The 26869-nt window shown below is 40.8% G+C and overlaps 2 protein-coding genes across 10 annotated transcripts in view; both read left to right on the plus strand.

Moving 5' to 3' along the window:
• Nucleotides 1–3022, plus strand: part of LOC101464954 (calmodulin-binding transcription activator 1) — a 59964-nt gene extending 56942 nt beyond the window's left edge. For all 4 annotated transcript variants that reach the window (XM_023154930.3, XM_012917554.4, XM_012917553.3 and 1 more), the window contains one exon: nucleotides 8–3022. In XM_023154930.3, the coding sequence (XP_023010698.3) occupies nucleotides 8–40 (33 nt within the window). In that variant the 3' untranslated portion in view covers nucleotides 41–3022. The remainder of the gene's footprint in view (nucleotides 1–7) is intronic.
• A 4430-nt stretch (nucleotides 3023–7452) lies between these two features.
• Nucleotides 7453–25975, plus strand: hipk1b (homeodomain interacting protein kinase 1b). Of its 6 annotated transcripts, none has more exons than XM_076883892.1 (19): nucleotides 7453–7557; nucleotides 8510–8597; nucleotides 15040–15773; nucleotides 15933–16124; nucleotides 16207–16388; nucleotides 16515–16638; nucleotides 17000–17119; nucleotides 17276–17362; nucleotides 17475–17659; nucleotides 17740–17890; nucleotides 17965–18151; nucleotides 18364–18482; nucleotides 19708–19842; nucleotides 20910–21070; nucleotides 21456–21521; nucleotides 21895–22062; nucleotides 22290–22504; nucleotides 22598–22710; nucleotides 24026–25975. In XM_076883892.1, the coding sequence occupies exons 3-19, from the start codon at nucleotides 15042–15044 to the stop codon at nucleotides 24500–24502; spliced, it is 3414 nt and encodes a 1137-aa protein (XP_076740007.1). In that variant the 5' UTR covers nucleotides 7453–7557; nucleotides 8510–8597; nucleotides 15040–15041; the 3' UTR covers nucleotides 24503–25975. The 6 variants fall into 6 exon arrangements, with proteins under 6 accessions (XP_076740007.1, XP_076740008.1, XP_076740006.1 ...); XM_076883893.1 differs by lacking the exons at nucleotides 7453–7557; nucleotides 8510–8597 and adding an exon at nucleotides 10141–10466 and having other exon boundaries at nucleotides 24026–24355; nucleotides 24792–25975; XM_076883891.1 differs by lacking the exons at nucleotides 7453–7557; nucleotides 8510–8597 and adding an exon at nucleotides 10141–10466.
• The last annotated feature ends 894 nt before the right edge of the window (nucleotides 25976–26869 follow it).

Genomic DNA, 26869 nt, shown 5'->3' on the forward strand with positions numbered 1-26869 from the left:
TCTTCAGGGCCAGAGAGCAGAGAAAGGCCAGGGGTCCTGAGAGCCCACCACCAGGCCCCGCACAGAGCCCCCTCAGCCTGTGAGCAATCTATGTCCCCCTCCATCTTCTCCTTTTTCTGTCTCTTCTCTTCTGCCCTCTCTAAACTCCCTTCCCTTTCCTGACCCTTTTCCCTTGCTTTCTTCTTTCCTCGTCTCCCCTCTTTTCTCTCACTCCCTCTCCCCTCTTCTCTCAAGATGAAAAAAAAAAACTTTTCCCAGACAGACTGAGGACAGGATAGGTGTCCATCATGGCAGCTCAGACAGACAGACTGCTGGGCAGAGCCCAGGGACCTGGCTCTGCCCACAGCACTGATCCTCCTCCCCAGTTTCACTGGGAGGCCATCACATTAACCTCATGGCATTCTTTGCACTCTTCATGGGTATGTTTCTTTGCAAGAGCAAGTCGACGAGTCAAACCAGAGAAAACGAGGAAGCGCCCGACAACGGGATACCGCTGTTCACGGCGGTGGCCGGATGCACCGAAAGGCTCCCGTAATGAACAGCTCGCTCGAGAGAAAGGCTACTTTGACATGCAGAAAACACACAAAGCTTGCTGCGTTTTGTGTCCGAACAAAAATCCATGAAAGAATAAGAAAAACATAAACCAAAAAACTCACTTCTGTGTTGCATTTGCATGCAAGGTTTTTCGCTTATTCCTCCTCTCCATCAATCCCGAAGAGCTACAGTCGCAAATCATTCTGCCGATTTAGTATACCACAGTATCACCAACCACTCTGACTCGCAGGCGTGCAAACCTATTACTCAGTCACCCAATCAAAAAGGGGAGGAACTGCACTTGAATGTAAGAGGGGCATTGTTAGATAAAGGGATGGGGTCTGAATAACGATGTCTTAATTTGTTACATGGACTTTGTATGGAGTCGTTCTCAGAGGCGGCATTTTGCCCGCCCGATGTGGTGTGTCCGTGTTTGTTCAATTCAATGCATGTGTTTGAGCTACGAGCTCCTGCATGCTTGCCAAAACTGCTTTAGTGTTGTTTCTTTTGTATTTCTGTGTAATTGTGTCTCACTTACGTCCTCATCAACTTATCCTTGCCCTGTGTAATGTGAACTGTGTAAGGACAACTTACTTATTTTGGGTGCTTTTGTTTTGTTTGTTTTTTTAAAGGGAAAAAAAAAACTTTATTTATTTAAGGGTCTGATTATTTATTTAATTGGCTCAAGAGTGGTTGTAGCTCGAGGCTGGTTTTTTCCCCCCCATGTGATGAAATGCGACATGTTCCAATGGTTAAATGTCTCTGTTAGTTTGTTCTTTGCGTGAACCTCTAAATCCTACCTGTGGTTTTGAGGAGAGAGTCACATACCATTGCCTTGACTTCTTCTTGAGTCTGAGAGGTCTCTATGCTTGCTCTGTACAGGACATGGGTCCTATACCTGCCCCTATACAGGGCACTGGTCCCCATATTAGCCCATACGGGCAATCAAATCCATATTTTGGACTATTGCATATTCCTGTATATAAACTGACGAGGTAAGGGGATATGAGGACCCTGAAACTTTTTCATAAGAGGACTGTATTTAAGATTATAAATTATTTTACTCCCATAATGAGAACTTAAGACAGAGACCTGGGTACACAGGATGGCTGTATTGCTTGTAAATAATGTAGATAATACAAACGGATTAACGTGCATGAGATTTAAGACAAAGAAACAGCAAAAAGAACATGTTAGTGGCTATGGACTGTGAGAGGATTTTAACTGCTTCACTTTAAGAGTATCCAGTTATAAGTGTTACTGAAAAGAACATTTTGTTAAAAAGCATGCAACTTGAAAACTCTAATGTTAGAATTATAAGTGGGAAAAACAAAGTTAGCTGAAACAACGATCTTTCAGACAAAACATTTACACTTTGTGCTTTTCGTTTCTTGGCTAGCAAAAATTAAACTCCTTTTGCCAGTAGTGCCAATTATTATGAATGCTATTTTGCCTAACAGTATGTTACGTTGGCGAAACCAACGCCCAAAAGATATCGGTAAGATCTACCGAGGCAACACGCAGACAATAAACCGCAGAAGAGATGTAGTGCCAGCGCAGCCGTAGACCTCCTACAAGTTCTGAAGTTTGCCCAAGGCAGGCTTACGTATAGGTGACGATGCACGTGGGGAAATGATGCCAATGGCGATGATGATCGTTTAAATGTGAGTGCAACGACTGACGATGCAAAAGAAAAGAAAAAAAAGGGAAGAGGGCGCTACATTCTTCACAATGTGGTTGTGCTTCAGCAGCATACTAGCTTTTATTAAGATCATTTATCACACCTACAGCGGATCCAACCTGGCCTCCAGTCTAAACTTTCCATCCTCAAACAGAATGTCCTTCCCCGTTTTGGTTTTGACATATCATTTTCTCCTCATTGTCACTGCCATAATTATACTACATGTACTTTAGACTTATGGAAAGCTCTGTTTAGAAAGTGCCTGCTCAATAACAGAAAAGTGCAAAATAATATCAGGAAGTATCTTATTGTGTGTCCTCTGAAAGGTTTCCAGTTAACCTGTTTGTTTTTTCCTAAATTGTGTGTTTTCAAATGAATCTGACAGTGTTAAACTTGACCTTAGTCTAAGCTGGAAGCTGTAATTGGGAATGTGGTGTGAATGAATGCTCATGGCCTGATTGACGCTGTGTGTCGCTTGCTCGGGCGATTAATTACCCTATTGCCGTTAAGTCCTACTTTTTGTGTGCGTTTTTCAGTAATTAGAAGGGAGAAAACCGCTGAATTCAGCCTCCGTGTACTAAAGTATGAAAGGCACAGTCACGAGTATGTTCGCCCTCCAAGAGGAAGCTGTGTTTTCTTTCACTTTGTCTGCTTTTCCCCTACAAAAAAAATATTTTACAACATTTAAACAAAATCATAACTGGGCTTTTTTTTCCTCATAGAGGACAAAAATATCTTTCACACACACTTCCTTTCTTTGTCTTTCTCCCTGTCTCACAAGGATGTGCATAGACACATAAACGCAAATGTACACACAGGTGCAAAAATAAAACGGCCACACGCTTTCTCTCTGTGCTTATGTCTTCGGGAACAATGAAATCTCTCCCTTAGATTTTACTCAGGGTTGAAGAACAGGGAGATGGTATGTGGAGTGCAATGACTGCTGGCACAGAGTTGTAACACTGCAGGTGACAGGTTGTGTACATTTGGGTGTGTATGTGTACATATTTGAATGTGTCGGGGATACGTCGTCCACTTGTATCCACACTCTTTATAATAGTCTAGAAGCAGCAAATGTGATCTGTTTGCCTTATCTGAGAAGAGAGTGAAAAACACGCTTAAATATGAATTCCATTCAAAGCAAGTAATAGGGTAGGAAAAAAATACTTATGCATTTGCTGTAGTCTTAAACGCACAAGATTCTTAATATAAGAAATTCATAAGTGATACAAAAAATAGGTAATGGCCCCTGAACACCTGAAAAACAAAACAAAGTGAAAAGAGATAGCAGATTGTGAGATTAACAGCTGGAAGATATCGATTGTGTTCCATATGTTTTCTGAGGTTTCATCATACTGAGAGGCAGCCATGGTTTGGACAGTGCTGTTAGGAGCGTTCATACGGTATCACATGAATAACTTCTTAAACTGCCCTTCCTCTCACATCAGCACAACTAAAGGACACTGCTTTTATATAACAGACACACATGAACATACGCACATACACAACAACTTCTAAATGCTCAAGCTTACAGACTACACGCACACGCGAAACTGAACACACAGATTGCAGAAAATCCATCAATATGCTCACGTTTTTGGAGAGGATGGTGACTGTAAAAAGATTATGTAGAGTAGAAGAAGTAAAAAAATAAAAAATAAAATAAAGAAATAAATACATAAATAAAAATAAGAAATGTTGCCATAGTAAACAGCTGGTTAACATGTGCAGAGATGGCCTCTGTTCTCTTAAGTCCGCCTAGAAATGAATGGTATATAACCTTTCAGGCCTTGTTTTGAGAGGGCGTGGCCAAACACCACATTGCATGCTAGAATGGTAGTCCCTCATAGATAATCTATGGCTAGACCTCTCCTTGCCTTCCTCTTCTTTCACTCCCCCCTGGCCCTCCCCGCTTTTCTCCCGCTCTCATCTCCTGCTGTATTCCCACCTTGCCTGCTGTTGTGTTCTCCATGCCTATCTCAGTCTCTCATTCCTTTTTATTTTGTAGCCTAGTTTTTAACTTCTTTTGTTTTACGAACATGCATGCACAAGCATCACTAAATTGTTGATGTTTTAAAAAGAATATTTTGTTGCTGAGGCCATGCAAAGTGTTTTGAATATTGCCCTTATATGTGGAAAATGTCTTCTGAATGCTTTACATAATTTCTGCTGTAAAATGATATCAGAATAAAAAAGAAAATTTGCACTTTAACACATTTCCTGGCTCGTATTTATCCCTCACTGGGTCCCTAATGAGAAACTTGCAGATGCTCTACTGAAGGGATGTCAAACTCATTTTACACTGTGGGCGACATATAGCAGGCCAGACCAGTGAAACTCTCCTCTCTCTCCTATCAGTGTAAACAGGTTTACCTACACACTTGATCGCTGGGATAAGTATTAGAAAAAGAATTGATTTTAACATTCCAGCTCTTTGCCCAGATTGTCTTGTGATTAAAAAACAGAGTTTTTAGTTTATTTACAGAATATGTTCTTTCTTTTTTTTAAATACCGTGGACCTATTATAAAAAAAACAATCAAAAATAGAAGTTTATATAGTAGAAAAAGCAGGAAGGTTTCTGTCATTTAATTATCTGTTACTTTGGTGTAACATGAATGGCCATGGCTGAAATCCTCGTCAGTAGGAAAAGCTGTAAAACTTATGAAAATACAGTTAAAAGTTCATGTTTATTCTATTGCTGTCAAACGATTAAAATTTTTAATTGAATTAATCACAGGGTTGCTGTGGATTAATTTTGATTAATCACGATTAAATATCATTCATTTTTAATCTATATTAATCACATTTCATTTTGCATGAGCAAACAGACTCAAGAAAAAAGGGAATATATACACACCTAAAATGTTTATTGAGCACCTTGAACATTCATGTTAACAAAAAACTGTAAACATGTATCCACATTAATGTGGTCCTAAGACAAACTAACTTGTTGACATTGCCCGAGAGGAGAGCTGACCGCTTCTTATTTACAATGTTGCTTGCAACTGTGAACGGTCTCTCGCACAGAACAGCGGTTGCAGGAGTGGGCAGATATTTGCAAGCCAGCAGTGCCAGCTTGTCATGAGCTCCTGAAGGAGCTGACCACCACTCCGAGGGACAGTCCTAATGATCGGCTCTGCTCTATACAGGCAGAAACTCCTCATCTGATTCTGAATCTGAGCCCATCTGTAACAGACTCACTCATTACAAGTCTGTCGAGGTGAGGACTCATCATGCAGCAGTCTTTCAAGTAATGCTTTGCATTAAAATGTGATATTTTAAGCTGGAAGTGCTTCGGTGAAAAGAAGATTCCTTCTTGCACAATTGCATAATACTTTGTGTCGGTCAACTGTTCCGTCTTGTTTTTGTTTTTTTATACTCAAATTTCCCATCGAGAGGACCAATCATCTTCCATATTTAGTTGACTAATTCTGCTGCCTGTCACTACCAGATCAACTGCCTGTTTGCTCATGTGCGAAGGTAACTCTCCTTGGACAAACTGCCCGAAATGCCTTGACAGAGACGCGTCAGGGATTTTGAGTCATTCTGCACTTCAGATGGGTTAACTGCGTTAAAAATTTTAATCTGCTTATTCATGATGATGGATTTATCAGTCCTGAAGACTTTCTGTGACTCTGTAGTGGCATCAGTGATCTTTCATGATGTGGTCTGCTGCTAAGCGTTCCTTAGCAATACAAATAATTATGAAAATAAAATGAACAAATATTTCCAAATTAATCTTAACACATAATGCTCTGGTCATAATTATATCAAGGTGTTTCACATCAATGAATGTTACACTAGCCTAAATGTATTGCTAAGTAGCAGCCAATCAGAGTGCCCCAAAGGACCCGGCTGGTGGTCAAAAGGAGTGGACACATATCCATACCTCTACAGGTATGTCATCTGGACCAACTACCTGTCCACTCTTCATCCTCTCTACTCTTCATGCTCTTCATAGCTGTCTTAACTCCCTTTTTACTAATTCACTAATTTCCTATATCCTCTTTCTATAATTTTCTTGACTCATCAGCTCATCAAAGTACTCTTTCCAACACTATATACTAACTGAACAAATATACTAACTGAATACTTACATCTCTATATTTAATCACCCTAATCTGCTGCACATCCTTTCAGGTTCAGTCTCGCTGCCTAGTCGGTTGATACAAGTCCTTTCTTTCCTTCCTTAGTGCACATCACATTCACTATAAGGATTTTCCTTTGCCATCTCATTGCCCAGTCTCCCAGTAGTACTGTCGACTTTCTTCTTTTCCATGCTCTTCCTTTAAACCCTTTACTGTACTTCCACCACCAAGTTCCCTTCCCTTCTCTCCTCTGTCCAGAGAAATCAACAAACACCTTCTTGGCAGTTTCCCTCACCACTTCAGCTGTACTTTCCCAGCACACCACAGCCTTGTTGTCTTTTCCTACACGACTGCACGTCCTTATAAGATGACAGGAGAACATAGTTACTTCAGCAAAACTATTAACAGTACATTAGGATAATACTAATGTAATAATTTTAATTAAGAATCTGACATATAAAATCCTACTTAAGTAAAATTTTGCGTATTATCACGAGTATTATATTTATCTTTATTATTTTATACTTTTTAAATATAAAGTATAAATACTTGTGAAAACTTTATGAGTACTTTACAACAAGGGACTTGCTATGCTGTCAAGTTGCTTGACCGTTACACAACTTAAAGTTAGTCGCAACTTGATTAGATATGATTGGATATTTATGAATCAATGCAAGGTGGTGACAGGTTCGTTTGCCTGCTGTGTTTGACATGACATAAGGGTACAGTCTGTTTTTTAACAGCGTTTCTGGATCAGTGTCATCATGAGTTTAAAAAAAAGGAAAGAAAAGAAAAAAGAAAGATTGATGCTTCTCTTCTGTGAAAAAAGTGAACCATGGCATTTCAGGACAAGACTTGGGGAAATTGTTTAATTTTATTTCATGCTTGTAAGCACACTTGAATTTGTGTCATCCATCACTAAAACAAAACAGACTGGCTTCTCTCTGCTGAAAAAAGTGAGATTTGTGCCATCTCAGAGGCTCCTGGAAACTTGGGAAATTTTTATGTTACAAAAACATGACATTTTAAAATATAGAAACCAGATTGATTATTGCTACTCAACAGTAACTGGGGGCGGAGCTTAGCAAATGTGTCAGAGGCCTTTAGAGTGCTTTATGTTCAAATGAATGTTGTCATAGCATTAACTGAAGAAAACATTTTGCAGAGTGCTGGCAGATTTTACACACACTTGCAGTGGATTACAGTTGGAAAAAAGGAGAAGACAGAAAAGGAAGAAGAGATTATTTTCTAAGGTAAGAACCACTGGGCAAGTGACAGTTGCTAAAGTGGAAATTTAAAGGTGACATGCAGTGTCCACATTAATGTTTAACTTTTCTAAACACAGTATGGACCTGTACATGTGTTGCTCTTCTAAGGTACCTTCTTGCTGCATAGTGTGAAATGCTTTTAAGAGTACAACTGTGCATGCAATTTTTGCATTATGGTTACAAAAGAGAAGTTGAATCGTGTATATACCACTTCAGTAAGTTTTTGCATTGCAATGGTGTATTATCTTATTGGATTATTGATCATTTTTACTGAAGTAAATAAATTCTCCTTTGACTGCTCAAGGACATGAAAGACTGTTTCAGATGGGCATCCCTCTTTATTTGTTTTGTCAGACTAGGCTTAGGAGAATGAGGCATTTGTACATGGGTACTCACATTTTGTAATTCCTTTAGTGTGATATAACAAAGCAAGTACTTTCTTACAGCCCATTCTTACACCAACCATGTTTGAAAATCTTCCAGGCTAACTACTAAAATCTAACAAAGAGGAATGAAAATGTTTGAATTTAGGATCTGGTATCTTTTGCTGTTTAGCTAGGGAAACTATGCGTGTGTGTGTGTGTGTGTGTGTGTGTGTGTGTGTGTGTGTGTGTGTGTGTGTGTGTGTGTGTGTGTTAATTTTATTTCATGCTTAAAAGCACACTTAAATCTATGGTCGTCCATCAGTAAAAAAAACAGACTGGCTGCTTAATGCTTCTTTTTCCTGGAAAAAAAAAAGAGATTTGTGGCTTTCCAGACGCGCCTGGAAAATTTGTTATGTTACAAAAAGATGACATTTTAAAATATACAAGCCAGGTTGATTATTGCTACTCAACAGTAACCAGGGTGGAGCATAGCAAATGTATCAGAGGCCTTTAGAATGCTTTTCGTTCAAATGAATGTTGTCATAACATTAATAGAAGAAAACATTTTGCAGGGTGCTGACAGATTTTACACACACTTGCAGTGGATTACAGCGGGAAAAAAAGAGAAGACAGAAAAGGAAGAAGAGATTAATTTCTAAGGTAAGCATCACTGGGCAAGTGACAGTTGCTAAAGTGGACATTTTAAGGGTATATGTCCATGTTAAGTTTAACTTTTCTAAACACAGTGTGGACCTCTACATGTGTTGCTCTTCTAAGTTACTTGTTTGCTGAACAGTGTGAAAGTGTGAAATGCTATTAACATGTAAAAAACAACAACAACAATCATTTATTATTGAAGTTGCATCCAGTAAATCTAATATCACTCATCAATCCTCTCACTTACTGCTTTATTCTGATAGTTAGTTGGACACAGTATTTCATTTCCCCCCATTTGGACTTTATTTTGTTGTCTGAACTTTTTCCAAGCGTTTCAATAAACAGCTCACCTGTTTTCTTTGTCACATCTACAGACTGTGACATTTGAGTACATTTCAGAGCCTGTTAAGAAGTTTAATTAGGACTTGGACTTCTTCCGGGTTCTGATTTTGAGTGTCCAGCCTCAGCGACACATATCAATACATAAAACACTGGTTAGACCTCATAGTCAAAGCCAATACAGACATTGGAAGAACTGATGCAGTGCAGGCACCAAAAACAAAATCACCTGGACAACATTTTGGAGAATGATGTACTTGAACCTTACCCAATACACAGTGTTGGGGAGTAACTGAATATATGTACCAGAATTATGTCATTAAAATACAAAATATGAGTATCTCTATTGCGTTACAGTGACCACATAAACATAGGTGATAATTAGAATATAGTTACTTTGCTGAAATAAATGAATTACACAGTGGTCTTTTCCTGTTTCATATGTTAGGCTATCTCCTCTTTAATTTTGGTAATTCCACACACTGCCGCAAACTCAAACAAAACATGCTTGCTGTTGTGTTCTCCATGCCTATCTCATTATCTCATTCCTTTTTATTTTGTAACATGAATGGTCATGGCCAAAGTCATCATCAGTAGGAAAAGCTGTAAAACTTCTGAAAGTAAAGTTATAAGTTAATGTTTATTCCTACCTTCACATTTTCCAAACCTGTCCTGTGGTCTGGGTTGGAGGGTTTGCCAGGGGAATTTTGGCCCAAAGCCCTATGTTTGACACCCCTGCTGTACTCTAGCTGGTTTAGGCCCTGTCATGTGCCCATAACACTCTTTGCCCTGTTACTACCACTGCTATTATTGTTGTTGTTATCGTTATTATCGTCATCATCATTTTTACTAACACCAAAACGGATCAAACTTTAATTTTCGTTTAACAAAGTTTAGCACAACAGCTGGAAAATTACTGGTATATTCTGGTTACGTCACGGCAATGTCTTTTTTTTTTTTTTTTACCGTAACATGTCTTTTTTCCCCCTCTTGTTTCACTTGCTGTGTAACATGATTCCAAATATGGCTGATTATATTTTTGACAATAGAGAGATCATAACAGCGTTGGGTACTTTGTTGTCTGTACATGTTTTTTATTTATTCATATTGTTTAACAAATATATATATATCTCATTAATGATAAAATATGAAGAATTCCTGCTAATTACGGTAATGCGCGGAAATGACGTCGGATTCGTAGCTGTATAAGGACGTGGTTAGTTCCGGTGAAAAGTGGTTTTCGCTGCTTTAAGGCAGTCGATTTTAGAGAAGGATAAATCATGTTATAACTAACTGCTGTATAAATTTTAAGATTAGATGAATTCATTTATTGATACCATGAGAACTTTTCCCCTCTGGGGGTTCTGCGCTGTAAGGCCTTCTCTCGCTGTCGGGCTCACCATTGACTGAAGACACAATGCAGGCCTAGCTAGCATTTAACTAGCGGAAGCTAATCGGATTGGCAGCAGACTGCAGTGGGATTTAAACCTCGGACGAAGCCTGTGTTTCCAAGCTGTCCTAACATCAAATCCGGTATGTTCCAAGTCACTCTACATTCACCATCTGTTCTGGGCACCTTGAGAATAATTTGACCCCGCTTGCTTGGATGAGATGTTTTTTAAGCACCATATTGTAAAAAAAGTGGCTGCGTTAGCATGTTAGCATTAGCGAGTTAAGTATCGTTGCCTTGTTGATTTGATCTTAAGTCTCTTACTTTAGCAGGAAAAACAACTACCAGAAATATGAAGGATTTTAGTTTTTTTAGTAGCGATATGGAGATGTGTCATCAGTGGCTTGAACACAGCAGTTGTCTATAAACTTCAGTCGTGAATGGTAAACTGTAGCTAAAGAATTTGGTTGAGCCGATCCGTCGAAGATCTCCACCCTCCACCCTTAGCAGGGCAGTTCGAGGGGTTTTTGTTGTAACAAAGGGTCGACTGAAAAACAAGTGAGGGGTCTGTCAGATTTTTTTAGGAGGTAAATGCAGCATTGAAAACTAGCTTCAGAACACGGGGACGAGTCGTGCAGGTTATTAATCGAGATTGCAGTAGAAGTGGGTCTGTGTAAGAGCCTGACAATAGGTTTGTGTTAAATACGGGTTTTCGTTTGCAAGACCAGTAGCTTAATTTAACCGACAAACACTTCTGATATCAAAGAGCAGATCACTACTGCCGGGCGGTGTGTTTGTCATGTTCTCCGTGTTGTCTCTGCCTGTTAACGCCGTTATGAAACTTTTCCGTAAGCACGTCCGTCCTTTAATGTTGTCACTATGCTTGCTTGCTGTTTCGTTTCTTTTGTCGGTTTACCTAAACCAGCTTACTGACTTGCACAGAAACACACACACAGCTCGCAGTTATTTACAGTGAAATTCACTCTCAAGTTCCAGGTAGCGTTGCCTACAGTTAGATGAGCAACACGCATGACTATATAAACTTAAATTAACACAAGCGTGTTCACTTTTTCCCTCTCCACTAAGAAGTAGATCGTGGACATTGTTTAAAAGCAGATCTGAAGCTATTTTATCGGATAATTTAGGCTTAAATCTTTAAAATAATATTTATTTTATAGAAGAAACATTATTTTTTTATGGAAAGTTTTTAATTGAACAGAATAACTTAAATCAGAATACCTTATTAATCCCTGAGGAAATTATGTGGTTACCGTTGCTCCAAGAACATAAGAACAGTAACAGACTGAAATAAATTATATAAGATACAACTTACAAATAAAAGATACAAGAAATTAAAAAGTAATTTATTTTATTATGTGGAATGGCTCTAATGTATACAAATAGGTCAGTTATAAAAATTGGGCTACTCAGAATATACATTTGGCCATTGCTACTGCTTTTACAGGTCCATTCATAAATTTAAAAAATGGAAATAACAGATTTTTTTAAAAAAAATCTTTGGCTTATTCCCTTAAAAGTAAATGAAAATCAGAATTTGCTAAATTTAACTAAAGGTTTCACCACTAGGGCGCAGTGTTTTACCAGAAAGTTTTAATGTAGTTGTCCCCATATTAATAACAGTATTTGCCATAAGTGGTGCAGTAGATTTGTTATAGGGCTTTTTCTCTCTCTCTCCTTTTTTAAAATCACTGGTTTGTTGTTGTTTTTTCACTTAAGATTTTTATTTCTGGTGAGTAACAGCAGATCCCCCAATTTTAATTACTTTATCAGACAAGTTCCCACCCCCTGCTTCAACATGACTTTTACCAGGTGCATTTTACCACTCTGTTAGTGGGGTTTTTTGTGCATCATATTTTAGTTATTGGGAAGTCTTCCATCAGCTCATTGTGGTGACAGTTCTACTGGCAGAAGCGAGGCCTGTAATCTTGGAGGAGCTACTAAGGAAACAATGGGTGTTTCAGAGCGGTCGTTGTTCTAGCGATCGCTTGTCATAACTGATTAAGATAGTGATTGGAGCTTGATGTGCTTCGTGGAGCATTGCAGGAACGAAGTGACACACTCATACTTCCTGGACCACTGTCGGATGGTATCAGACTTCAGGATGTTTCGAGTCGATGGTGACATTAACCTGAGCTGCAGGAAGAAATATAGAGAGATGGAAAAGTTGTATGATTACGGACCCTTTACTCCAGGATAGTATTTCTGTGGCCTGAATATTGAACTGGCAGCTGCAAAATCCATCTATATTACTTGCTGAAGGAATTCATCATTGCTGTTGCTGTCTGAATCCAGTTTCGGTCAACATACTTTCCGGATTCTTCAATCAGCTGGAACAGGTCACGTAAATGGCTGTGGTTATTGAATGGATCCTAACTACCCTCTTCACCTCTTACTGGACATGCAGCTGAGCACTTCTGGCTCCCTTCCCAGAATGACAGATACAAAAAAACCACCTCATACAGTAATAGCTGCTTTCATTTTAGTGTTTGTTTGTTTTTTTGTTTGTTAGCTTGCTTTGTTTTTGTTGTTTTCTTTGCAAAACATCAAATATAAGTTGTTTTTCATATGTTCTGGATGCTGTAACACAAATTTTCCCAACTGTTCAGAATTTTTTTTACTTTTATATCCGATATAATTTTCTTTTTTAAACTTTATTTTATTATTTTTAAACTGTCACGTGATCATGCCAGTGACATAATTGAAGGACTGCTGTGTAGATATTCCAGTCACAAAAACATCAAAAGTTTAGTCTGACCACATTGAGAATAGTACAAAGTACAGCACATGTATATTTTATTTTAGTAACTTCTGTAAGTGTATTAGATATAATGCTAAATTTTATTGTGCATCTGTAAAATCTTTTGCATAGCGTTCTCAGGTTGTTTGCACGTGCATCCTCGGAGTCTTGTAGCTGGGGCCTTTGTCTGGCATTTGTTTTCCCACTGTTCAGTCATGTGGTTTTTTGGGCTACTGCCAACTGTATTTGCACAGAAGTAGCAAGAGCTGCTGCCTACACTTGCATGGGTATTTTCTTTATGCCACACATTTGGCATTATAGCAAATTAATAACAAACATTATTAAGATTGCATTACACTTAACATATCCATGAATCCACTAGCATTCCAGTAAATGTCATCATCAGGCAGGAAGCGTGAGGGTCTGCGCAGTTGTCGCAACTCTGTGTCCAAAGTATATGGTACAACCGGTCTGTAAGCTACTCTTGTGCTGTCCGTCACCCAACCAAGAAGAAGAACAAAGTTGTGGCGTACAGAAGGTTAAAGTGGGAGAGTTAAAAACCAAAAGTTTTCATTGCTGCCACCACCTGTACCACTCAGATGTTTACTATTTTTGTTTTTTCTTTCTAAATTCCCTTTCTTTACAAGGGGAATGACTCTTTCTGGGTGCTTAAGGAACTGATTGCTGTATTGTTAGCTCCAATACGCATCCTTTCACATTTGCCTCTTGAGCTACATTTCCTCTTCTTTCCACACTGGGCTCTTGCAGTCTGGACTCCATATTGACTCACTACACCACCATGTGATTCAAACTGGCATTACAGAAGACTTATTGTTCAGTTCACTTGGAATCTCAAAAACCCATTAGACACCCCCCGCCCTTTGTTTTTGTTTGATGATTTACCACTTTCCAAAAGAATATGATTTTAATCATGGGTGCCCCTCATGCCTCAATAGGTATGCATGGATTTGGAAATGCAGCTACCCCTTGCGCAAGATCCTGCCTAGTTGTAAAGCTAAATAAGTGTTTCATGCAGTTTTCATTCATCAGGCATACTTCCTGAAATTGCTTAATATGCAGGCATATAGATATGGGTTGAATTTGATCAAACTGTGAGGTGTCGACTTATATTTAATATGCAGCCTGATGCACTGCACTATCTCACTGCACCTAATAAACTTGCAACAAAACAGAACTGTGCAAAATTCTTGAGGCATCTCTCATTTCTTTGTGGGTTTTGGTGTTTTGTTTTTCTTTGTTTGTTTTTTGTTAAGCAATAGTTCTACAGGCTTGCTGAATGTCTTTCAGAGTTCTCCCTTGAAAATTGGCTTTTTCCAGTCATAAAAGGATGATGGGACATTGTCATAATGCTGCTAGACAGCATAGACACAAGTTTGTGAATGTGATGACTCGAGAACATGGCGGTGTAGGATTTTAAATTAATGCCATAGGTGAGTTTACTGAAAATCTCAGACGAGTTTGAATCTTGGTGACATTGACTTCAAGGTTAAGGTCAGAGGTAAATCTTTTCCTGACTTGTGAATGTGGTAACTCAAGAAGTCGTATTGACGGACCAAAACAAAGGGTAGTGAACATCCAGAGAACAACTTTGAATGTCCTTCAAGATGCCTGGAGAACTATCCCTGAAGGCTACTTAAAATGGCAAGAAGCTTGGCTAAGAGTTCAGGCTGTGCTGAGGAATAAATGTGGTCCTTCCAAATACTGACTTCTTTTTGTTTTATATGCTTTATTTCTATTTATGTTTGTACATGCTTCATTAAATTACTGCATCTATTTCCATTTTGGTACCAAAATATAAAGAAATGAGGTTTGGCTGGAGAAATTTACACAGTACAATAATGTATCACAGTTATTGTAAGACACACAACTGTATTTGTTTGGGTTGTTTTGTTTTGTTTGGTAGGCCATGTGGCTAACACTCTTCAATTTCTTTACAGCTATGAGTTCCCAGCAGCTGCAGGTGTTCTCCCCTCCGTCAATCTCCTCCAGTGCCTTTTGCCGCGTCAAGAAGCTCAAGGTGGAAAGCAACGTTTGGGACGTGTCCACCACTGAGGCTTACGGATCCATAGCGGGCCAGTCCGCATACACATTCACCCCAGCCATGGCTGTGCCACCATTTGCGCCATCTCTGGTCTTCCCCCCTACAGCGCCCGGCTCCAGGGGTCAAGTGGTGGTGCGAGCAGCTGATAGCACCGGCAGTCTTCCTCGTGGATCCAGTCGACGCGTCACTGAGCAGGCTACATCCTCCTCTTATGCTCACGAGACGTCCTCTGAAACTAGGGGGCACAGGCATGGGCAGAAGAGAAAGATGGAGGCAGCCAGCGACTGTAGCGGAAGCGGATGTGGAAGCGTCCAGATATTAGAAGAGCTCTCAGCTCCTGCGGCAACTTACTCCACGCGTACAGGCGGCGGTGGAGGCGGGGGCACAGGCCAGTCCATACCTCACTCTGCTCCAACCACCAAGAGCAGCAGCTCCAATGGTGAAGGGGATTATCAGCTTGTGCAGCATGAGATCCTCTGCTCCGTGTCCAGCGGCTATGAAGTGCTGGAGTTCCTGGGGAGGGGCACATTTGGACAAGTGGCTAAGTGCTGGAAGAGGGGAACCAATGAGATTGTAGCAATCAAAATTCTGAAAAACCACCCTTCATATGCTCGGCAGGGCCAAATTGAGGTAAGTAAACAGGATTTTGTTCGATGTACCAGTTTCTTCTAAAAGTTTACGTTACATACACAAATTGCTGTTCACTACACTTGCATTCCCTTCATAGGGGTGTACTAGCGTTTGTCTTTCTCATCATATTTGGTTGTTTTTTTTTTCCTTTCCTAATAGGTGGGCATTCTGAACCGGCTAAGTGCAGAGAACGCAGATGAGTACAACTTTGTGCGTTCGTACGAATGCTTCCAACACAAGGGTCACACCTGCTTGGTTTTTGAGATGCTTGAACAGAACTTGTACGACTTTCTCAAGCAGAGCAAGTTCAGCCCACTTCCCCTACGGCACATCCGCCCCATTTTGCAGCAGGTTGGCAAACTGTGAATGCAGAAAAAAAGTTGATTCCTCTTTTTTTTCACCCAGACTAACTCTCATGTGTTCATGTCTTTAGGTGGCTACAGCACTAATGAAACTGAAGAGCCTGGGTTTAATTCATGCAGACTTGAAGCCTGAAAACATCATGTTGGTGGACCCCATTAGACAGCCCTACAGGGTGAAGGTCATCGACTTCGGCTCTGCAAGTCATGTATCCAAAGCAGTGTGCTCAACCTACTTACAGTCCCGTTACTACAGGCAAGTGGAGCGTTTAAGTGCCTTTTAGTTTGCAGTGTTATGCGTAAGAGTTGTGTTAATGTGATTCAGTTGTGTAGCCCAGTTCTGTCCCCACATTAATGTATAAATTTCATCTTTCTTGTTTAGAGCTCCAGAGATCATTTTGGGGCTGCCCTTCTGTGAGGCCATTGACATGTGGTCTCTAGGGTGTGTGATTGCGGAGCTGTTTCTGGGTTGGCCTTTGTACCCTGGAGCCTCTGAGTATGACCAGGTCAGTCATGTTCATGGTCCCAAGGACTTACAAGTTAGCAAAAACAGTGCTCAAAGAAAGACTAGGAAAGTCTTCCTTTCGAATAAAGGTCACATTTTTCTTCAAGTAAGCATGACTACATGAATGTGCCACCACCCTGCTTTGTAAGAGAATGGTATTTAGTTTTTCTCACATCAGATTGAGTGTTTTTGGCAAATTATAATTGACCTATTAACCAAGAGAGGGTTCTAAAATGCCATGCCGCTCTAAATCCAGGTATACGTATTTAATAAGTCAGTTATAGTACTCTTAACTACACACTACTTGAAACATCGCAGTTCTGCAGTGATTGCTTTATCTCTATATTTTCTTCTGTGTCCAGATCCGTTACATTTCCCAGACTCAAGGCCTACCTGCTGAGTATCTTCTGAGTGCCGGCACAAAGACTAGCCGCTTCTTCAATCGAGGCCCTGACTCTAGCTACCCGCTCTGGAGGCTTAAGGTTAATATTACGAGTATCTTCTTGAATAAGCTGTAAAGAGACTTGATGCTCGTTTTGATTTGGTTCCTTTATTTTGGTTGTCCCCATTCAACCGATTTAATGTTTGTAAATGGTAGTGTTATGAAACATAAATGGATATTGTGCTTCTTTTTTTAGACCCCGTCAGAACATGAAATGGAGATGGGCATCAAATCTAAGGAGGCTAGAAAGTACATCTTTAACTGTCTGGATGACATGATGCAGGTATATCCAAATAAGTGCATAACCCAGGAAATGGCTTTAAATATGGCATGTAGTGATTGCCTGACCAGGTTTTTCCTTTTTTGTCCTTCCCTTCTTGTCATTAACCTACCAGGTCAACCTTTCCTCTCACTTGGAGGGAACTGACATGTTGGCTGAGAAAGCTGACAGGAGAGAGTTTATAGACCTCCTGAAGCGAATGCTTCGTCTGGATGCTGACAAAAGGATCACACCTACAAAAACTCTGGGTCACCCCTTTGTCACGATGAGCCACCTCATGGACTATCCCCATAGCTCCCAGTAAGTGTGTGTAGCAGGATGAAGAGTTATTGGTCTATTTAAATGCATTTGCTGATGCAATGGTATTAATTCCTCTTCAGTGTGAAGTCGTGCTTCCAGAATATGGAGATCTGCAAGCGCCGGAGCTCCTATGAAAGCAGCAAATCCCTCTACTCGACCAATGCAGTCCCCAGTGCTGCAGCGGGCAACCTCACCGTGACCTTCAGTAGCCAACTAAACCAGCATAACCAGGTATGATGCTAAATTTTTACTCTTCTGTCAACCTGTAGTCTTTGCTGGTATTAATGGGCTTTGTTGTTTAACAGGTGCCTTCTGCAGCGGGTGCGGTGCCTTTGCTGAACTACCAGCCAGCTTTGTACCAGCAGGCGACCATCAACATTCCCGGGCTGACTCAGCAGAGTGTCCCGATCCCAACGCGTCCTGCTGGGCTGTGTAGCCAGACGGAACCCTTCCAGCAGACACTCATCGTCTGTCCACCCTCCACTATCCAAGGTAAGTCATAAAGTTGATTACAAACATTCACTTTGATTTCAGTATTAAAGGTATGAATCCTCTGTGCTGGTTTGTGTCAGGCTTTCTGTACCAACAAAGTCTTGTTTTTGTTTTTTTTAACCATCTACTACAATATTTGTAGATGTTGTAGTAGATGGTAGATCCTTTTAATCCTTTAATAATTGAGATGTTTGTCATCGTTTGTTTTCTAGGGCTGCAGTCATCCAGTAAGAGTTCCAGTTTCCCGGTGAGGGTGGAGAACTCTGTACCGATAGTACCTCAGAACCAGTCTACTCAGTCCTTGCAGATACAGCCAAGTATGCTGACACAGGTAAGAGTTTGGAAGGTCCAGCGTTTGAAGGAATTCTTGAGTTTTGTGTTGTTGTTTTTTTTAATTTATGAATTTTCTATCAAGAGACACAGCATCTTGTTTTTGTTTTTTTTAACCTTTTCTGTTCCCTAGTTATTTTTGGGTGAGTTTGATTGTGGATTTACAGTGGGTGATGTTATGACTGTTTAAAAAAAAAAAAAAAAAAAAGCGTTGTGTGTGACTGTTTGCAACCTTTACCTGAGAACTTTTCCGCTTTTAGACGTGCCACACACTTGGCAAGAGAGTGGGAGTGCACACACGGGCAGGCAGAAAGAAGTGCCGCGGCTTTGACTGATTTGCTCACTTTTCACCGTTTTATTTGTAATTCTATGCTTCTGTGCCGTGAATGGATTCAGTCTTTATTGTGACCATTCGAGTGACAGCTGTGCATTCTGAATGGGTCCAACACTGAACATAGATGGAGGTTATATTCACATTTCCTGGAAGAAGAGATGAGGTTAAGTTGTAACTGGGGTCTGGTGTATTTGGGTTTTCTTTATTATCTGATGTAACTTAAACGTACATAAATACACCTTTTTTTCTTTTTTCTGAATAATCTGTCATTCAATAATTTCAGCTCAGGGGTTACTGTAAAAAATCTGGAAACATCCCGCTGTTACTTGCACCAGTTTGTGGAGCACTGATGCCTTGTTTTGCTCCTTTGTGGATATACTGAGTGCATCTAAAAATTCTCCCTGCTTTTGTTGGTCTTACTGCCAGGAGGAAGGCAGATCGGGTTCTTCTAAGGAATTTAGGGCATAAGATGTTAGCTACTTAAATGCAATTGTTGAAATAAGTCGAGGGCCTGGGCTTTACTGTATTCTGTTTGTTTTTCTTTTTCTGTTGACTGTGTGTCTCCACTTGAATTTGCTTTAAGAGCTGACTGGATCACCACTTTTGGCCAGGCCTCTTATTCCCAGTCTTTTTATGTGGGAGAAAGGCCACATGTGTAGTGAGACTCATCTGGCTCCAAAAGCTGGTTAATTGCTGTTTGCTAAATTGAGGAATAATTGCTGCACTCTGCAGAGACCAGGTCTCCAGATGGCCAGCGGTGCCAGTGTGCATCTCTTGTGCAGCTGGGTGTATCTGCTCTGCCTGTTTTTATTTTAAAAAAGAGAAAAATCTGTATCAGTCTTGAAGGGCGCTACTTTTCGTCATGACTTAACACTGCCCCTCCCTCCTCCAGGGTTCCTGCACACCCCTGATGGTGGCCACCCTGCACCCACCCCCAGCAGGCCTAGCCCCGCAGTATTCTCTGCCCCTTGGGCTGGGCACTGGGGTGGGTCGGCCTACCCTCCTGGAACACACAGCCACAGTGCTGGTAAAGCAACGATGACATACCCGAAGAAAGACATGCACACTCCCTCTACCACTAACAATGCCATCTCTCTCCTGCTCTCCCTTTTTTTTCTTTTCTTTTTTTTGTTTTCTTTGCAAGTGTTCCGCTCCCTCTCTGCCACGCGTTGTAAGGGGCCCATCTTTGTTTTACACATCGTATTTCAGCATCGTTCCTCTTCACATGTGGATTTGTCACCTTTCATAATTATGGTCGTTTGATGCAAATTTTTATAGGAAAATCAAACGTTTTTGTGTGTGTTCTGGCATCACATTTTATATTACTACTTTATTTTATAAACCCCCTCCACAGTGCAAAATTGACCAAATTTACACTGCGTTTTTACTCATGCTCGCCCCACACCATTCACAGTTTCATTCCCCAGTCTTTCCCCATAGGTCTGCTGAGGGCATGGAGCGCATGTGTTGCTGAGTTGGTCTGCGCTTTGCTTGCAGCTTCTCTTGTCATGTCCTTCCTTGGTTTCAGCAGAGGGGGCTGCAGCAACAAAGTCTTCTAAACTGTCCTGACAGCCTGTCTGACTCTGACACATACTTTTTTCTTTTTTGTGTTTGTTTGGTTTTTGTTTCAGCCCCAGAACATGTGGCATGCCTTTTCCCAAGACATATCATCAGCAGACTGTTTAGCAGCAGGGAACTCAACTAATCTCTTAGTGTTTCTTCTTTAACAGGCACCATGGTTCTGCCTACTTGTCTTTATACCTGATCTGACATTTTACAGTGCTTCATTGTTTGTGCTTTGCATGATTATCATCTTGTGGATTTGTTGCAGGGCAATGTTATAATTAAGGAATGGCTTGGGAAAGGTTGCTCGCTTATCTAGCTTTGCGCTCTTGCCTGTAGAAGAGATTGGCCATTGGCTTGCCTCTTTGTATTCAGTCTTTGGAATTTATATGTCCGCATGGCTCAGTTTGTCTGGCCCATTCCAACAATCAGATAATTTGTTTTCATCCATACACAATTTGTCTTCCATATTACATGTACTCAAGTGTTGGTTGTTGTGTTTTTTTTTCTTTTCTGTTTGTTTTTTCTCAGCAGGCCTGGCCCACTGGTACCCAACAGATCCTCATACCATCATCATGGCAGCAGGTCCCAGGCGTAGCCATCCACGGCTCTGCCCATCAGTCAAATGTCACCGAATCACCTGTGGAAACGATTCACTCAGATGCTGCCACGCAGCAGGGACACAGCTGGCGGTGGGTCAACCAACAACTGTTAAAGATGCATGTAGACTGATGGGCTTCTCAAATTTAAAGCTGAATCATTTTCAATGTTATTTCTTTCAGGTTAAATTAGAATAAAAATAATGAAATCGATTAAATATTAAATAACTTTCTATCGCTTTTCATAACTAGTATCTGAAATGCTATGTTATTGTTATTTCATACGCAAACACTTTGGCCTCCAATTAACTCATTTCAGATAAGTTAATAAGATGCTACAAATCTTTTGGGGGTTTTGTTTAGTTGAGTAGCAACACTAGAACTGGTTAATTTCATACTACATGAGAAATACTGCATTGAAAGGTGAAGTAAAATGGCAAATATGAAGGCTAAACTAGTCTGACCTTTGACCTTATAGGAGCATTACCAAGACTCAGCAGGAGAGGAAGAAGGTGAAAGCCAGACGTGGAGAGAACAGAAACAGGTTGGTACAGCTCTGCTCTTCTTCCAGTTTAATTTTAAGAGTCCTCATTGGGGTTTAAGCTACCATACCGAGGGAGAGATGGCTAAAGGGCCTGTGACGGTTGCCACACTGGTTCTTTCGCTTGCAAACAGTGACAGGACACTTTTTATACCTGCACTGAGGGCACAGCATCCACTGCTGTATTCTGCTAAACGATACGTGTTGCCACTCAGACAAAAAGCCTTCTTATGGGAGTAAAAACTAGTTGAAACTAGAAGCAAAGAAAATGGCGTTATTTTTAAATTTTTATTTAAAGTCTTCTTCGTGGTACCGCAGCTGATGGGTTGAACACACAGTCAATGGTTGGTGATGGTGGTGTTTTTCTTTCCCGTAGGGGTGTATCTACTGCATCAGTGGTCAGTAGTGGCGTGACTCCACCCAGCTCCAGCGCAGCCTTGTCACAGCCGATCGTGATCTCGGACACGCCGAGCCCAGCGGTCAGCATCATTACGATTCACAGTGACACAGACACGGAGGATGAGCATAAGTTCCACCCTGCTAGGTGAGAACAGGATGCTCTTCTGCACTGAACAGTGGTGTGGTGTTTCTTTCTCAGATCACTTTCATTCCTAAGTTGAAATTTCAGAATGTCAAGGTAAATGAGAGAAATGCAAAGCAAGGCTTCTTTGAGCTCATAGACAGCACTGGGACCCAATTCATGTAGAATGAAAGCTGTTGACGTACTCGTTTGCCTGATATGACCCGGGAAATTACTTACTTCCTCCACAGTCTTGAACTGAGCCAGCGCACCAACGTTATCAGCTGTGTGACCGTACACGACTCGGACTCCTCTACCGCCAGCCCCCTGACTCCCCTTCCACGCACTCTTAACCCAGCAAGCACTATGTCATCTCGCCAGGCCAAGTCTCTGGCAGTAGTGGCACCTTCAGTCAAAACACAGGCATCTGAGAGAGGAGCAGAGTCCCGAGGACGCTTGGAGACTGGTGAGTCACCCGTGTGCTGCTGTAGTTTTAGCAGTGTATTTAACTGAAGTGTGAAAGCATAATTAAGTATGTCTTACTGCTTTGAATTCTCAGTGAATTACATCAAGCCCAAGAGATCCTCTAACAGACAGCCGTGCAGTTCAGGGGAAAGTGTGGAGCGCCATGGACTGGTGCCAAGCCAGTCGCACCCTTTAAACCTCAGCCAGGTGAGGCTTGTTTTATCTTGTTGGTTTTACATTAAGTAATTAATGTGTGTTAATGGGACATTGTTTTGTGAGAATCCTTGTCCATAACCACGCAACTAATCAACTACAGGAGGCTGGGCCCTTATTTTGATTGTAGCAATATGAGGAGAGTAAAGGTTATAGGTAAGCTACATCAGAGTGCACCATGTCATCATGTGATTGAGTGAAAAGGTCAGGATCTGTCATAAGTTATGACATTAGCACCTTTTACCAGCAAAGGTATAAAACATTTTTTCCCAAGGATTCTTAATATCCTGTTATTAAAGGCCTACGTGTATTTACTGCCCTCTGCTGGGGGAAACGTGTATTGAAACTTTTTCGGTGAGGTTTGCATTTGTACCATATGCAGCGATTGGACAGCTGAACATCTAAAAGTATCTAATTTTAGCATTAGTTTTGCTTTATATGCACATTATGTCAAGCACCAGGAGTTTCCCCTCGTTTTTTTCCTCTTAAGGCTCCGGCTGTTATTTTTACAACACAATTAGTGCTGCAGCTGGTTTTTTTTGTTTGTTTGTTTTTTTTAGTAATTGAATTATTCCATCAATTGAGTAATCAGAATTACTTTTGTAAATAAAAATATTAAATTAATAATACATTTTAGAAATTGTAACAATTTAAAAATAAAAATAATACAGTGTATAGATAGATAGATTATATATATATTTTTTGTTTTGTTCATTGTATTTACATGCCAAGTTAATCTTGTTTTCAGGCTTCTTGGAAGGCTTTCTTACATTAGAAGAGAGCAAAAGGGTTGTGACAGTATTCTGTCTCCTGAGGTAGATTTAATGTGTTTTTATGTGTGTTTTGTGCATGCATTAGATTTTATATTAACGTAAATCTTAAAAATAATATTAGTAAAGTCAAATGTGCACTAGGGCACCCTATGCCCCCCTTTAGACCCACCCACTCAGACTATGTTAACAGGTCATCTGCACACACATGCGTTTATTTTAAATTTAGGTGGTTTGACAGTTGTGGCAGTTACGGTAACGCTTTTTTTATAATTGAGTTACTCAATGAATAATTGCAGCCCTTTTAATAAGCCCAAAGCTGTCTGCGGTGTAGGTAACATTCAAGCGCGCACCTTCATCTGTTATCTGGCAGTTATATAACACAAAAAAAGGGAGGGGAAAAACAAGTGGGGGTTTGTTTGTTTGTTCCTCCCCATTTGGCACAAAAAACTGACGATACCAAAGATGTAGATGCAGACTATAATCTTCTTGCATGTTGTACCCAGCGTCTGATTGAGTGTATGTATTTATTTTCAAAGGTTCACACAGTAGTTTCTTCATCTCAGGAGCGTTCGGGGCTCTCCCACAGCGACTCATCGTTACGTCGCCAGCAGACGTTCCACCAGGCCGTCTCAGCCTCTCACTACAGCTTCCCCGAGGTGGCAGCCCTGGCGTCCGGCTCGGCCGCTGCTGCCGCCCCCCCCAGCCTATATACCTACCCGGCCTCTACTGCCCTCTCCTCAGCCTCTCAGGCCACGGAGCAGCTGCTGGGCCGTGGTCACAGCACCCACGGACACTCCCCCTCCGCTTATGCAGCAACGTACACCTCATCCTCCTCCAGGAGAGACTCGGCCAGTCGCAAGGACTCGGTGAGCAGCCTGCTGCACGGCCTCCCTGCAGCCTACCAGCATCAGTTCGCCACTGGTTCTCCTTATGTTAGTGTGACGCCCCGAACCGAGGTTTACAGTGCCTACCAGCTAAGCCCTAGGCGCCTCGCGCAGTATCCATATTTGTAGGAAATCTCGCACAAAGAATTGGGGGGGGGGGGTCACTTCCCCATATGATATCACAAAGGGACATTTTAAACTGTAGAGTAACTGTTGGTCACTTATTGTTTGCTGCTTTGAACTACAAGACAGCGTTTCACCTCTAGCACATTTATATGCTCTTACGGACTCTTAGTGTTATTGAAATGATCTTCTGTATTATTTATCTTTTTTTCCCTTTTAAATTGTTTATGGTCCACATTTTATCCCCATTGCATCCTGATGTATTAATATGGTGTTGTTGAAACATATTTTACAGCTGTTTTATCTCGAGGTTATCTGTGAAGAGAGATTTTCCTCCTATCACAAGCTGCAACGAAACTTGAGGAGCTTCAAGACGCTGACTTGCCAGACTGATGAAGCTGACAGTTTTTAGTTTTATTTTAGTTTTTTTTTTCTCTTGTTCCTTCCTGTGAACCTTATTATAAAGTTTTCACACTAATCCACTGAGGCCCTGTGTTTTTAGTGATATAATAATGACTGTACCTTATGTTTGTTTACTCATATATGTCTTCTGTTTATTAAATTAAGTTTTAATGTCTGTGCGAGGTAGGAAGAGCGAGGTCCACGAAGATGTGGATTAAAAGAAGAGATACGGTGAAAACTGATGGATATGTGTTAATTTAAGTGCACATGTGATAGTCTGTTAATGTAGTGACAGTGTTTTTTAGCCAGGATTGATTGTCCTTATGCAATAGAATCTCTTTAAAAACAACAACAAAAAAAACCTACAATAACTGAGTGCTGAATGTATTTATGAAATTCAGAGTGGATGCCCAGTCTGAGAAATGATGTGAAAAACTGTTTTTAAATTGTAAGAGCGGGGAAATCAAATGTCCTTGAAATAAATATTTTTTTTAAAAAAACCTCACATGGGCTGGGGAGAGGGGGGAAGATGAAACACACAAATTTCACCCCAAATTCCCACGCCTCTCCATAACAAAGGAGATTTTCCTTTTTTCTCCCTGTGACGCTCTGAAAATGCTTGCTAGGAAGTTGTAACAAACTTGCACACTGTGCTACACAAGGACTGACTGATTAAATGTATGCAAACTGTCTCAGTTTAGCGTTCTCATGAATTATCCCGTGTCTCAAAGAGAGATCTTTATACTGCTATGTCTCGCCCAGAGGTGCAGCTGTCCTTTACATGTACAGCTTACTTCGTCTCAGAAAGGTTTTCTATACTAAAGTTTGGAGAACAGCAGTCACTGTGTTTTTGAATTTTTAAAGGAGGTGAATCTTTGGTTTCTTTGGATTATCAGCTTTTTTTTTTTTCCCCCCAAAGTAATTCCTTTCCCCTTGTTTGCATCAGTTTTGTGTTGTAACGTCTGTGTTTAATCCTAACATAGTATAGTAAAGAGGCTGTTAGATCTAATTCAGGGACAAAGGTTTCAGCTAAGTTATCCAATTTCATTGTTTTCCAATAAAATAACCTCAAATTCACAGCGACTCGTTTCCTCATTCATTCCTTTTTTTTTTTTTTTTTTTTCTCTCTAAGATAACTCTTTATTGTCATTGCGCAGTCATACATAGTACAATGAAATTGGAAAACTGTCCTACGTCAGCACTACATATAATATGACACACACTATATTAACTTAGTAATAAAAAAAGAATAAGTATATTTGTATTGCACATTAGTCATTATTGCACCTTGTTATAAATATAAATATTATTATTGTTAATGTTTTTACTGTTGTTACCTCCCCCCCCAAAAAAAGTCCAAGGAGGTAGCCAGTCAGGTCAGCTATTTGCATTGATCAGGCCTATTGCCCTGTTGTAAAAGCTGTCCTTGAGTCTATTTGTTCAGGACCTCAGCAGCCTGAACCTCCTGCCAGACGGCAGCAGCTTAAACACCCGGTGTCCTGGGTGTGTACCGTCCCATAGGATGCTGCGTGCCCTCTTGAGACAGCGAGTGCTGTACAGGTCCTTCAAGGAGGGAAGTCGATGTCCAATGATTTTTTTGGGCCATATTGATGACCCTCTGGAGTGCCTTTCTGTGTGCTGTGGTGCAGCTGGAGAACCACACACCGATGCAATATGTCAGCACACTTTCAATGGAGCAGCGGTAGAAGACGGTCAGCAGCTCCTTCTTCAGGTCCATTCTTCTGAGGATTCTTAGAAAGTGGAGATGCTGCTGGGCCTTCATTAAAACCGCAGAGGTGTTAGAGCGCCATTGGAGGTCTGTGTCTATGTGCACACCCAGGAACTTGAAACTGGAGACCCTTTTAAAGCACTCCCCGTTGATGCTGACAGGCTGCAGCTCAGACTTCCTCCTTCTGAAGTCAACTACCAGTTCTTTTGTCTTGGTGGTATTGAGGTCCAGGTTGTTATCTA

The sequence above is a fragment of the Maylandia zebra genome, linkage group LG5 (genome assembly GCF_041146795.1).
Source record: "Maylandia zebra isolate NMK-2024a linkage group LG5, Mzebra_GT3a, whole genome shotgun sequence".
Taxonomy (NCBI): Eukaryota; Metazoa; Chordata; class Actinopteri; order Cichliformes; family Cichlidae; genus Maylandia; species Maylandia zebra.